Source organism: Pelodiscus sinensis, chromosome 30 (assembly GCF_052426305.1).
Source record: "Pelodiscus sinensis isolate ZL-2025 chromosome 30, ASM5242630v1, whole genome shotgun sequence".
Lineage (NCBI taxonomy): Eukaryota > Metazoa > Chordata > Testudines > Trionychidae > Pelodiscus > Pelodiscus sinensis.
Window position 1 is genome coordinate 3,310,932 of NC_143081.1, and position 12,949 is coordinate 3,323,880.

Below are 12,949 nucleotides of genomic sequence, written 5' to 3' on the forward strand. Positions count from 1 at the left end.
CGTCAGAGCCATCCTGGGCCAGGCACGGAGCCGTTCCCAGGCTTGAGGCTTATATGGACCAGGCGGGGGCAGAGCGGAGGCAGGTGCAGCCAACCACAGGGCCCCACGTACACGTCTGCTCGGGAACACCCACTGGAGATGGCCCACGGGGGGAGACGCCTATTGGGCAATTCTCAGGTCACAGCTGCACCCATCTAGCTGGGAGGTTTCCTCTCCTCTGGTCCTCAAGGAGCTTGGCCTGGTGCCATGGCCACTGGGGACCCTGCCCAGCCATCTGCCTCTCAAATGTGGATAACATCTTCCCCTCCTCAATTACTTGATGTCACAGAGAGATGAGGGGTGTTTTCCTTCGAGGTCTAAGGGAGGAAAGTTTAGCCCACGGGCCATATCGGACCTTCTGTACAGCCCCTGAAGTCCCACCTGAGGGTGGCTCCGAGCCCCTCCCCATATGGCTAATTTCCCCACTTCTTCAGCTCCCCCAAAACTTTGCCCCACCCTGCCTGAGGGCATCTCTGTGCTGCTGTCCCTGAACCAAGCCCCTGTTTCTGCCCTTCCCCATCCTGTTTATGTGAGCTGTGCACAGCACGGATCAGTATCAGCGCTGGGTGAGAACCACACCCTGTCCCCTGTGTGAGATAGAGACGGGTGGCTCTGATCTCCCTGATACCCGCCTCCCGCCTCAGACCTTGTGTACGTGACACCCAAAGCATCTCTCCCCCCCAGATTTCCAGTGACAGACACTTCTGCTGCCCCATTCAGTTAATCAGCCCCCAACAAGGTCAATTTGGTCCCTGAGCAATGGGGGAGGTATCATCTCCCGACAGGGAATGGATCACACAGAGCCAGGAGCATCCCTGCTCCAACTATGTCTGCATGAAGGTCCCAACCAATCACCCTGCTGCCTCTGTGTCAGGTCAGCAACCAGCAGTCTCCAAGTGCCGAGTGGAAGAGCCCTCAAATACAAGTGAAGGGCTCTAGATGTGTCTAGTACGGATGCACAGGGTTTTGTATTGAGCTACACGAGGCCAAGTGGGTCTGGATCGATCACAACTGGAACAGCCTCCATTGGAATGAATCGGGTAAGAACAGAAATGGAGCTGGCTGGGTGTTCATCCATCTTCATTGACCTTGAAAAGCTACAGAGGATGTAGCTCTAGATGAATGTTTCTTAAACTTTTTAAGACACCAAACGATACATTATTTTATGAGGCACACCAAGGATTTTTGGTTGAGCATAAAAAAAAGTCGGGGGAAAAGGGGCTGGGGGAAGTTATTGAGCAAAAAAAAAAAAAGTTGCCTGCCCCTTTAAGATATTAACATTCTTTTATGAACAAAACAACAAGATCTACTTGGTCACCATATGGCAGAGTGTCATGGAGCGTAGGGGAATCCTCAGGCCCTTCATCCCCATCCGCAGCCAGACATGACCTTCGGCCGGCAAATAGAACAGAAGGTTTATTGGTTGAGAGGGACACAGCCTAGCACAGGACCATTGTTACAGGAATCAAGAGTGTTCACTACACCCCATCTTGGGGATAACGGGGCCCAGAACCCTGGCTCTGGGCCACTGCACATCTTTCCAAGTCAGCTGGACTCCCTTCTCCTTAAGCCATCTGAAAAACTACCTGCCACACACAGCAGCTCATCACCTAAGTAGTCCTGCCTTCTGCTTTGTCCTACTTCCTGATCCCAGGTGTTATCTGACTACCACTGGTTGCATCTTCCCCCTCAGATCAGGTGACAGGCTTGTCTGGGGCATTCCCTACATGTCTGGCCTCAGGAGGTCCCCCCCAGAGATCCCATCTCCGGCTGGGCACTGCATACACACACACACACATACACACAGAGTCGCTACAGAGCAGCACAAGACAATACCAATCACATACAGCACAACAAAGCAACCAGTGAATGCAAAATAGAGTGAATAGCATGGCTGCCAGAGTGAACACAGACCTCAATAGGACACACAGAGCAACCGAGAAAAACAACAAGACAAAAAAATATAACCGGATCACGTCTAACTAGACATTCCCTAGCTACTCACAGGTCTGTGCTTCAAGGTCCACTCCATTTCTACGCCCAGTGATTCTTGTAGGCCTGATAGTCCAGCCTGGTTCAATTCAGCCTCCTTCCCCCAGTGCCTGGCTTAAAACTCATGAAGTAGAAGCGCAGGCTGGTGTATCTTCTTATTTCAATTTCAACACCTTCTGCCATTGGCTCTTCTGGCACCCTGCCCTAGCTACCTGAGTTTAACCCTTTAGTCACTGAGGGTATGTCTACACTTGCACCGTATTTTGAAATAGGGATGCAAATTCAGCAATTCAAAATTGCAAATGAAGCCGGGATTTAAATATCCCATGCTTCATTTGCATAATCGTGTTATGGCGCTATTTTGAGTTGGCGCTATTTCGAACTAACAGATGCTGTGTAGACGTGGTTATTTTGAGAGACAACCCTTCTCTCGAAATAACTGTTAAACCTCATTGTACGAGGAATAAGGGTTATTTCGAGAGAAGGGTTTTCTCTCAAAATAATCGCATCTACACAACATTTGTTAATTTGAAATAGCGTTAACTTGAGATAGCGCCATAACGCGATTATGCAAATGAAGCATGGGATATTTAAATCCCGGCTTCATTTGCAATTTCGAATTGCTTCATTTGCATCTCTGTTTTGAAATAGGGTGCAAGTGTAGACATACCCTGAGTGTTGGCCAGCCCTCCACCTATCCATCACACCGCGGAGCATGGGGTTTATGGAGAACAGGCCAAGGTCAAGGACCTTGCTGCTGTTTCTGAGCAATGGGAAAAGTCTGGTTCATGAAGGTGACTGGGATGCGGCGAGCTAAGTGTGGATTCTCACAGGGTAGTTCCCTAAGCACCGTGTGATATTTGAATAAATAAATGAGCTCTCCCTAAAAAACCAACAAGACCTCAGAACAGACTCACTGATCCTCCTCAGCATAGGCCCCTCTGGGGGAATCTTTGTCCACCAGGGTGTTTTTCATGGACCTTCATGTAGATCTGTTCTGTTCCTGAGGTTGTTCTGTGCCTGTATCCATGATCTGTTGCTAGTAAAAGCTGTAGAGGACCCCGAGATGGGTGGGGTGGAGGACAGGGAGGAAGCCTCTGTCGGCAGAGGCATGTAGTCTAGACACAGCCCTAATGTGATATTCGTTTTATGTTAATTGTTATATTTCTTTAATATAGATTTGAAATATGCTGGTAACACAAGAGGCCTACGGAATCCAGGTTCTGTAAGATGGCTGGTGGCAATAAGATATACGTGGGGAACTTTATGCTTTGTGCTTGTAATTTTCCTTAAAGGGGTGAAGCAAGAGTCTGCAGTCAGGCCAAGTTTATTTTTTTGCGCCTTACCCAGAACGTATGCTATAAATCTGCTAACACAACAGTTCTGGGTGTTTTATCTCTTGGTGCAATCGCGAGCCGATGGCCTTTTGTGAACCTCAGCTTCCGTACATCTTCCCACCCAAAAAGACATCTGGCCCTCATAATGAATAGTCATAAGATACCCAAAGATTTCTTCCAACTAAAGGGGGTACCCTCGAAAATCTTGGGGTGTTAGGCCCAGTTATGGAAAACGGGTGGTGTATCCAGAATGCTTTGGCACCCAAAAGGGGTATTTAGAGAGATCGAGGCTGCAATCTGACACCTCGTAGAAAGAGAGCAGCCCGTCCCGGGTCGCGAGAGTAGAAGGTCAGAGAAAACTTAGGACCTTCCCCCAAGACAAGACCAGAAATCTCCCCATTGGCTTGGACAGTGCCTGACACAACAGGGCCTGATGGTCACTACTAGCCCTGAGGGGAACTCCAACGGCCTCATCACTCAGAGCCACTTTGCCAGGGGGGTTGAAGTCAGGAGGGGAGGCACCTGAGCAGAGTCGTACAACCAGGCTGTGTCCCCCCCCCACAGACAATGGTGGACGGGTCATAGCGACAATAAACCAAGTCGGGGTCCCTCGGACACGCAGCATCCGTAATCACCACCACGTCCACTTCCCGGAGTGCGCGTGGCAACAACACAGCATCTGGACAAAGGTTGCCCCAGCCGGTGACAATACACAGGGTCCTTGGCTCCACCCTCTCGTGAGCGTTGGGCAGGGCGATGGCCCCACCCACATGGTCGGCGCCACGTTCCACTCCAGCCGAAACATGAGAAGGACAACGTGGAATCAGAGGGCCACAGGCAAGAATATGGAGACAAGAAATTCTCTGCAACACCCATGGAGTTGCTGCAGGAAGATAGATAGGAAGGGGGCGGTACCTGCAGCAGTGTGAGGTCACTGGGGGTGGGGGATGGGATGGGGGCGGTACCTGCAGCAGTGTGAGGTCACTGGGGGTGGGGGATGGGATGGGGGCGGTACCTGCAGCAGTGTGAGGTCACTGGGGGTGGGGGATGGAATGGGGGCGGTACCTGCAGCAGTGTGAGGTCACTGGGGGTGGGGGATGGGATGGGGGCGGTACCTGCAGCAGTGTGAGGTCACTGGGGGTGGGGGATGGGATGGGGGCGGTACCTGCAGCAGTGTGAGGTCACTGGGGGTGGGGGATGGGATGGGGGCGGTACCTGCAGCAGTGTGAGGTCACTGGGGGTGGGGGATGGGATGGGGTGGTACCTGCAGCAGTGTGAGGTCACTGGGGGTGGGGGATGGGATGGGGGCGGTACCTGCATCAGTGTGAGGTCACTGGGGGTGGGGGATGGGATGGGGGCGGTACCTGCAGCAGTGTGAGGTCACTGGGGGTGGGGGATGGGATGGGGGCGGTACCTGCAGCAGTGTGAGGTCCCTGGGGGTGGGGGATGGGATGGGGCGGTACCTGCAGCAGTGTGAGGTCACTGGGGGTGGGGGATGGGATGGGGCGGTACCTGCAGCAGTGTGAGGTCACTGGGGGTGGGGGATGGGATGGGGGCGGTACCTGCAGCAGTGTGAGGTCCCTGGGGGTGGGGGATGGGATGGGGTTGATACCTGCAGCAGTGTGAGGTCCCTGGGGGCGGGGGATGGGATGGGGGTGGTTTTGTTTTGATAATAAAAGTTTGTTTCCTTTTTTTTTTTATTAGCCTGGTTTTATTGTTTTATGTGCTGGGAATGTGGAATTGATGTCTGAGCTGTTCAACGTGGGGTTTTCCTCTCTGTTGTAACTAAGATTTGAGCCCATGGGGGGATTCCCCTGAGTGTCTAGATTAATTGGTGGCTCTTTTCAATCTAGTCACTGTGCTGGCAACTAGAGTTTTGTTTTGGTGCTAAAAGTTTGTTTTCTTTTTTTTTAATTAACCTGCCATTGGTTCATTTCTGTGCCCTGGAAAATCTGTGTCTGGGTATCTGCAGGCCTCTGACTAGGGGGCAGCGACCACCGACTGCAGCTCGTATTTTCTCTTTTCTTTTTCAAACGCTTGGGGGAAAGAGCTAGAGATCTCCCTGAGCTTTTTAGGGGGGCGGTTTCCCATGTGATCTCTTCCCTGGTTTACTTGGATTACTTGGGCGGTGGCAGCGGTATTTATTCTCCAAAATCTGGGTATTAGGGTTTGGGGCGGGGGGGGGGAGATCAGGTTTTGGGGTTGCTTCTGCAGGCTCCCACTACTGCTTTTGTCATGCCAGAGTGGGGAACAGCCTTGACAGGGTCCCAGCCTAGGGCATGAACTACAAATCCAGCCTTTCCCCGGAGGGGTGAAATCCTGCCCCACTTCCCCACCCCAGTCCTGGCACATGCAGCGGCGGCTCTGGATTTCGTGGGTCGCTCAGTCCCCGAGACACTTTTTTGTAACTTCGTTTTTATTCTGTGCTGGGTACAAAGCAGGGAGTGAAACGTGGCAGGCCGGGGGCGGGGGAGCTGGGAAGGAGGGCTCAGCCCTGCGGATGGATCTGCATTGCTCAGTGTGGCCTTCGCGCCGGTCCTTGACAGCTGGCCTGGCCGGCGCTGGGGGGATGTGGGACGGGCGCTGGACCCCTGGGAACAAACCGTGAACAGAGAGCTGGTGGCAGGATTCACATGGGCCAGGCGGGCAGGGGATGGTGAGGATCTTCCAGAACCATCACCCATCCGGCTGACACGGGGCAGACCCCGAACCGCCAGCTCTGCCCCAGGGCTGGGCTCATGGCCAGCACCCCAGGCGACATGAACCTGGGAAGAGGCAGCCAAAGGGTTAAGAAAAGGGGTTGCATGAAGTTCCTAACTCCCCTAGGTTCCGACCTAGATTCTCATGGGTTTGGGAGCTCCCCGAGTGAAGCAAAAACTGTGGGAGTGGGGGCGCCTCAGCCTGAGGGGGGCGGGGCATCTATATTCGGGCCCCTCCAAATCACAGAAGCAGTGCTGCTCCGGTCACAGTCTGGCTCCGGCCTGCTGCCTCCTCATCGTCTCTTTTATCCAGGGGACAAAGGCGGAGATTTTCGTGTAGACCCCGGGGGCTTTATCAGGCCCCCAGGAGACGATGCCCTGGGCTCTTCTTCTGCACACCAGGGGCCCCCCGGAGTCGCCCTGCGAAACGGAAGAAGCCACAAGTTGAAACGAACACAGGGAGTCGTTTCTTGCTGATCCGCGGCCCAGTGACACCCGCCCGGTCTCTACGTGGCCCCTCCCATGCTCCAGCTGGGAGTCCATACCCCACCTCCCTCTCTCCAGCTGGTTTCTGCCTGGTGCAGTGAGGCCTGATGGGAACATCCCACTCCTACGGCTGACGCATGCCCCCAGCTTTGTCAATCGAAACCTACCCGGGGAGTGGAAGCCAGGAGGGGAGGTACCTTTGCAGAGTCGTACAACTGGGCTGGGTCCCCCACACACATCATGGTGGAGGGGTCATAGAGACGATACACCCAGTAAGGATTTCTCGGACACGCGGCGTCCGGCATCACCACCACGTCCACTTCCCACAGGGTGTCCGGAAAAAGCGGAGCATATGACATCACACTGCCCCATCCGGCGACGGTGCACAGGGTCCCGGGCTTCACTCTCTGGTGGGCACGGGGCAGGGCGATGGGACCCACCAAACTGTTCAGAACTGCTTCCTCCTCCAGCTGAGAGGGAAAGAACAATGTCACTCAAACTCCGGATCCATGTCAGTCACACGGAGACAGCGAAACATCTGGGAAACCCACAAGTACAGGCTCACTGAGGCTGGGAGATGGGATGGGGGTGATACCTGCAGCAGTGTGAGGTCACTGGGGGTGGGGGATGGGATGGGGGTGGTACCTGCAGCAGTGTGAGGTCACTGGGGGCGGGGGATGGGATGGGGGCGGTACCTGCAGCAGTGTGAGGTCACTGGGGGTGGGGGATGGGATGGGGTGGTACCTGCAGCAGAGTGAGGTCACTGGGGTGGGGGATGGGATGGGGCGGTACCTGCAGCAGTGTGAGGTCACTGGGGGTGGGGGATGGGATGGGGGCGGTACCTGCAGCAGTGTGAGGTCACTGGGGGTGGGGGATGGGATGGGGGAGGTACCTGCAGCAGCGTGAGGTCACTGGGGGTGGGGGATGGGATGGGGGCGGTACCTGCAGCAGTGTGAGGTCACTGGGGGTGGGGGATGGGATGGGGGCGGTACCTGCAGCAGTGTGAGGTCACTGGGGGTGGGGGATGGGATGGGGCGGTATCTGCAGCAGTGTGAGGTCACTGGGGGTGGGGGATGGGATGGGGGCGGTACCTGCAGCAGTGTGAGGTCACTGGGGGTGAGGGATGGGATGGGGGCGGTACCTGCAGCAGTGTGAGGTCACTGGGGGTGGGGGATGGGATGGGGCTGGTACCTGCAGCAGTGTGAGGTCACTGGGGGTGGGGGATGGGATGGGGTGGTATCTGCAGCAGTGTGAGGTCACTGGGGCTGGGGGAAGGGATGGGGGTGGTACCTGCAGCAGTGTGAGGTCACTGGGGGTGGGGGATGGGATGGGGTGGTATCTGCAGCAGTGTGAGGTCACTGGGGCTGGGGGAAGGGATGGGGGTGGTACCTGCAGCAGTGTGAGGTCACTGGGGGTGGGGGATGGGATGGGGTGGTATCTGCAGCAGTGTGAGGTCACTGGGGGTGGGGGATGGGATGGGGGTGGTACCTGCAGCAGTGTGAGGTCACTGGGGGTGGGGGATGGGATGGGGCGGTACCTGCAGCAGTGTGAGGTCACTGGGGGTGGGGGATGGGATGGGGTGGTACCTGCAGCAGTGTGAGGTCACTGGGGGTGGGGGATGGGATGGGGTGGTACCTGCAGCAACATGATGTCATTGTTAAAAGATGTATTATCATATTGCGGGTGGGGGATTTGCCGGCGCACGGGGATCACTTGCTGGCTTGGTTCCTGTTCGTGGATGTTGTGAGCTCCCAGGATGACAGTGACGTTGCTGTAAAAGTTGAGAGCAGCCCATGGATGGGCCGTTAGCATCTTGAGGGTAGATGCAATGCGGGATTGGTCAGGAGTGGGGACAGTGACCTGGCTCAGATCCCAGGGTAAGCCCTGGGCATGGGATCAAGATCACACTCTGCACGTGGTCAGCTCCAAGCCAAGCCTACATCCCCCCCAGCCCAGCACCCCACAGACCTGCTCTGGGGCTGTGACCCCTCCCTGCCCCACACTGGGCAAGGGGTCAGACCCCAGCTGGGCTCACTGGCCTCACCCCCATTGATTTCCCCAGCGCTGGGGCTGGGCCGTGGGTTGCAGAGGCTCCTAGAAACTCGCTGACACCTCCTGAGCAGATCAAACCCCTGGGCTCTGCTCCCCAGCCTGGCCAACCCCTGCCCCTCCGCTGCTCACCCATGGTGGTACCAGAGCTTCCAGATCCTGATCCCCCATTGATCCCACCTACCCTCACGTCCCAGCCCAGAGGCACTTACTCTCCCAGGCAGTGAGCAGCCGTCAGCACAAAGTTCTTCACCACCAGGAACCCTCCACAGGAGAAACTCTGATTTCCATGTTGTATTTTCAGATAGGCCATGTAGGGCCTGGAGTGGGGCCTGGCTTGCCATCCCCCGATGATCTCGCCTAGGGGGAGAGCACGTTCACACACAGTGCTCCATAACCTCTCTGGGTTGGGACTGAGCTCCTCATCCCGAAGGGGAGCCCCCGCAGCCTCATCCAAGTCCCTGCAATGCTCTACTGGAGACCCCCATGTCAGATATTCTTCCTCCCAGACAGCTCTTCCCTACTCTGGGTGCCCCGTAGAGCTGGAGGGCAAGTCTACAGCTCTGACCTCGCTGGGTGGAAAATCAGTGTCTAACACACTGCGCCTGGGTCTGTAATTGCTTTGTGTTGAGTCACCAGTGTGGGGACCGTTGTCACCCCAGATTAGCTCCTGCAGCCCCCATCCATGCACAGTGACCAGACAAGACTTTCCAAGCCTAGCCCCCCAAATATTTAGTCCAATGGAAAATTGAGGTGTTGACTAATGGCTGCTTCCCAGACTGGGAAGATGCAGTAGAATCTGATGACTTTTGATGCCACGCATATTTTATCAGGACAATGATGATCAGCAAATTATGAGTTTTCAGATGATCCCTCAGAAGGCAAGCTCCGCTTAAAATGTCTCACTTGTGGTTAAAGAGCTTGTGGTACCCCTCTGAAAGAAGGTGAAATGAACAATCCCTTTCACAAACAAAGAATGGGAAGCGGCTGTCTAGGAAGGAGTCCTGCAGAGAAGGATTGAGGGGTCAGAATGGCCCACAGGTCAAATAGGAGTCAACAGTGTGATGCTGTCGCAAAAAAAGCCAACATGAATCTGCACAGCATGAACAGGAGTGTTGTGAGCAAGACTCGAGAAGTCATTCTCCCGCTCTACACTGTGCTAATTAACCCTCAACTGGAGTGTTGTGTCCAGCTCTGGGAAACAAATTTCACGAAAGCTGTGGAGAAATTGGAGAAAGTCCAGAGAAGAGCAACAAGAATGAGGAGAGGTCTGGAGAACATGAGTTATGAGGGAAGGCTGAAAGAATTGAGCTTGTTTAGTTTGGAAAGGAGAAGACGGAGAGGGGACGTGATAGGGGTTTTCAAGTATCTAAAAGGGTGTTACAAGGAGAAGGAGGAGAAATTTTTCTCCTTGGCTAATGAGGATCGGACAAGAAGCAATGGGCTTAAATTGCAGCAAGGGAGGTTTAGGTTGCACATTAGGAAAAACATCCTACCTGTCAGGGTGGGTAAGCACTGGAATAAATTGCCCAGGGAGGTTGTGGCATCTCCATCCCTGGAGATATTGAAGATCAAGTTGGAGAGACACCTATCAGGGATGGTCCAGATGATGCTTGGTCCTGCCATGAGGGCAGGGGACTGGACTCAATGACCTCTCAAGGTCCCTTCCAGTTCTCGTGTTCTAGGATTCTCTGATTTGTGACTCTCCCCCATGGCAGTAAGTCAAGTGTTCATGGGAGATCCTCAGTATTACCTGCCCGGCTAAGTCTGTGATCCTTTACTCCATATTCTTCATAGTAAGATTATTATTATGTGATTCTGACAAACCCATTTAATAAGGGGGTGGGGAAGGGATATTCAGGGCAGTGAATGAGTCATTAGGGAAAAAAAAACCAATAGATCTTAGGAGAAGGTTAATGCTACAAACAGCCTGCAAGTGACATCTGCTGTTTCACTTGACGGCCGGCATTCCTCCTACCCATCAAAGGCTGTTTTGAAAATCCGCTGCTGCTATTTGCATCTGGGGCCACCAATCTGGATCAAGGCTGCCCAGATGCCAAGAGAGATCAGGGTTTCCTTGTGCCCGGCTCGGCACTGAGTCTTGCCCCAAAAACTTCCATTTAGAATCACAACACTGACAAAGGGAGAAGGAACAAAGACCCAGGAGTCCTGACTTCCAACCCCCCTGCTCTGACCACTAGACTCCACTCCTCGGTTGGAGGTACCACCCAGGAGAACTGGTTCCCACCAAGGACAGATTAAGAAAAAGGATTTCGAGGCCTCAGGCTCAGCCAGAAACCATTAGGCCAGGGCTGCATCCATCAAAACCCCTTTGTTTCTGGCCAGCCCTTGCATCTGACTCTGGGGAGGAGCTGGGATTTGCACACAACCCAGAAAACTCCCCACTCTGTCCCCACAATCCCTGTTCCTCCCCACACTCACCAGCCCCAGTGCCGGGGGGCAGGAGAAAGGCCACAGGCAGCAGGATCAGGATCAGCATCGTCACCATCTGGGGAAAGCAACAGGGCTTGTGACTCAGCCCCAGGGAATTGATAAAGCCAGCCGGAAACCGGCGATCACATGGGGGCTGCCCACTTGGGGAGCTGTCACAACCCAGGTGCCCACAGAAACCTCAGCAACAGGCTGCTGACCTGTGGGGGCAGGAGGAAGGGGGCGGTGTCTGGAAAACAGCCTCCCTCTAGAGGAAAGTCCCTCTGCCCCAAGAGCATCCGGGAACAGGGCTCCATGGATCCTATCTGGATCCCAGCACACCTGGAACCATCTGGAGCTCACCTGTCTCCTCGGTGCCAGAATCTCATTGGTGGAGAACGCGGGCGATGTTGAGTCACCTGCTGGCTTGGCTCAGCTCCCTGCTTCCTGCCCAGTGTGTGTCTCAGAGCTGCAAGCAGGGGATGGGGAAATGGCTGAGGGTTCCTGCAACCCAAGGCAGAAATTCTCCCAGGGGGTGGGAGTACGTAGCCCACCAGACGAGGGGCCTGGGGGAGCACAGGTACTGGGCCACAGGGATGGCCCTCTGCACCATGGAAGCAAGCATCACACCCGGTTGATATCCAGTGTCCACTCACCGGAGTGATTCAAGGAAGGGAGGAACACACAGCTGGAGGAGACGGTCCTGAAGTGCGGGGACAGGAGAACATTCAGGAACCAGAACTGACGAACCAGGAGATCCTTCCCGGCCAATGGGAGATGTGAGCACCCATACCTGTCCGCCAGGGCCCACCTCTACTGCTCACCTCCGCACTGGCCTAAGCGTTTAACCGTTTTGTGCACAACTAGGAGAACACGAAAACTGTACCCACTGAGGGAAGTTTGCATCTGGGTGTCATTAAAAAAAATAGCTGTTGATCTAAAGGGCGGCCCGATTTTACTGAGCAGAATTTAATTATAATCATCTAATTAAAATTAAATGAGCCACACCTGTTTGCAGATACGTCAGTTATTAAGGAATCACAGTACTACCCATTAAAAGTTATTTCGTACGGCTTTTCATAGGAAATAATCCTTTAAAGAGTTCTTTTACAATTAAGGAGAGAAATTAGGTAACAACGGGTCCTCCTCCCTTTTTGTTGCTCAAAGACAACGATGTGAGGGAAATAGATAAAACTCTCTTCTAACAGCTTTTAAGATAATCTTGTTTCTTAATTATTTGGTTAACAGTGAATACAACAATACACCTTCCAACCACAAACTGCCTCCTTTCTACAGTAAAACCCTCACTCCGTTTTTCAACTTTTGCTAAAGGAAAACTTCTGTAGAGCAATTCTACGACTTTGATTACCAATGATGCCTCTTCTAAGATAAAGCTAAAGACCAACACTCTCACATTGAAAAACACAGACCCGCTAATCTTTGTAAACTGTAAAACTCCTTTTCCCATCCCTGACAAGCAACATTCGATATGAGCAACTTTGTAAACTGCATGACACTAAAAAGACGCCTTTTACAAAAATTAGCTACTTTTTCAAAAACAATTGAAAGGAAAACTTTATCATTTAAAAATAGGAGCCATCTCTTCCAAGATTAACACAGCTGTCACACAACAAGTATATTTCTGTGAGCATTGAGCAGAAGTTTGATGAGATACACATGTTTAAGATACACTCACCTTAAACTACTACTCATTAAGGGGAGTATTCCAATTTTAAATTTAGCTGTAAATTGCCATGCCAAATTTTACTGAACACACAGATCATATGAAGTAGAATATGAGTAGAATATGAAAGCTGTCAATTGAGGGGAATTTGTGTAGGTGTTCCAATAAAAAATTATCTGTACACCTACAGGGCTGCCAAGTTTTACAGAACGAAGATTTTAATTTAGTGCAGT

General features: G+C 53.2%; 1 protein-coding gene across 1 annotated transcript; it reads right to left on the reverse strand.

Moving 5' to 3' along the window:
• Window positions 1-5,829: 5,829 nt before the first annotated feature.
• Window positions 5,830-11,111, reverse strand: LOC142821053 (mast cell protease 1A-like). Its single transcript, XM_089774319.1, has 5 exons — window positions 11,045-11,111; window positions 8,815-8,962; window positions 8,189-8,324; window positions 6,751-7,023; window positions 5,830-6,487 (listed from the first exon to the last, which is right to left on the reverse strand). Exons 1-5 carry the CDS (start codon window positions 11,109-11,111, stop codon window positions 6,332-6,334), a joined length of 780 nt encoding a protein of 259 aa, XP_089630445.1. The 3' UTR covers window positions 5,830-6,331.
• Between the last annotated feature and the right edge of the window lie 1,838 nt (window positions 11,112-12,949).

Coding starts and splice junctions, on each gene's coding strand:
- LOC142821053 (XM_089774319.1), bottom strand. CDS start 11,111: ATGGTGACGATGCTGATCCTGATCCTGCTGCCTGTGGCCTTTCTCCTG. Junction 7,024..8,188: donor ATGACATCATGTTGCTGCAG/GTACCACCCCAT, acceptor TTTCCCTCTCAG/CTGGAGGAGGAAGCAGTTCT. Junction 6,488..6,750: donor AGTTGTACGACTCTGCAAAG/GTACCTCCCCTC, acceptor TCCGTTTCGCAG/GGCGACTCCGGGGGGCCCCT.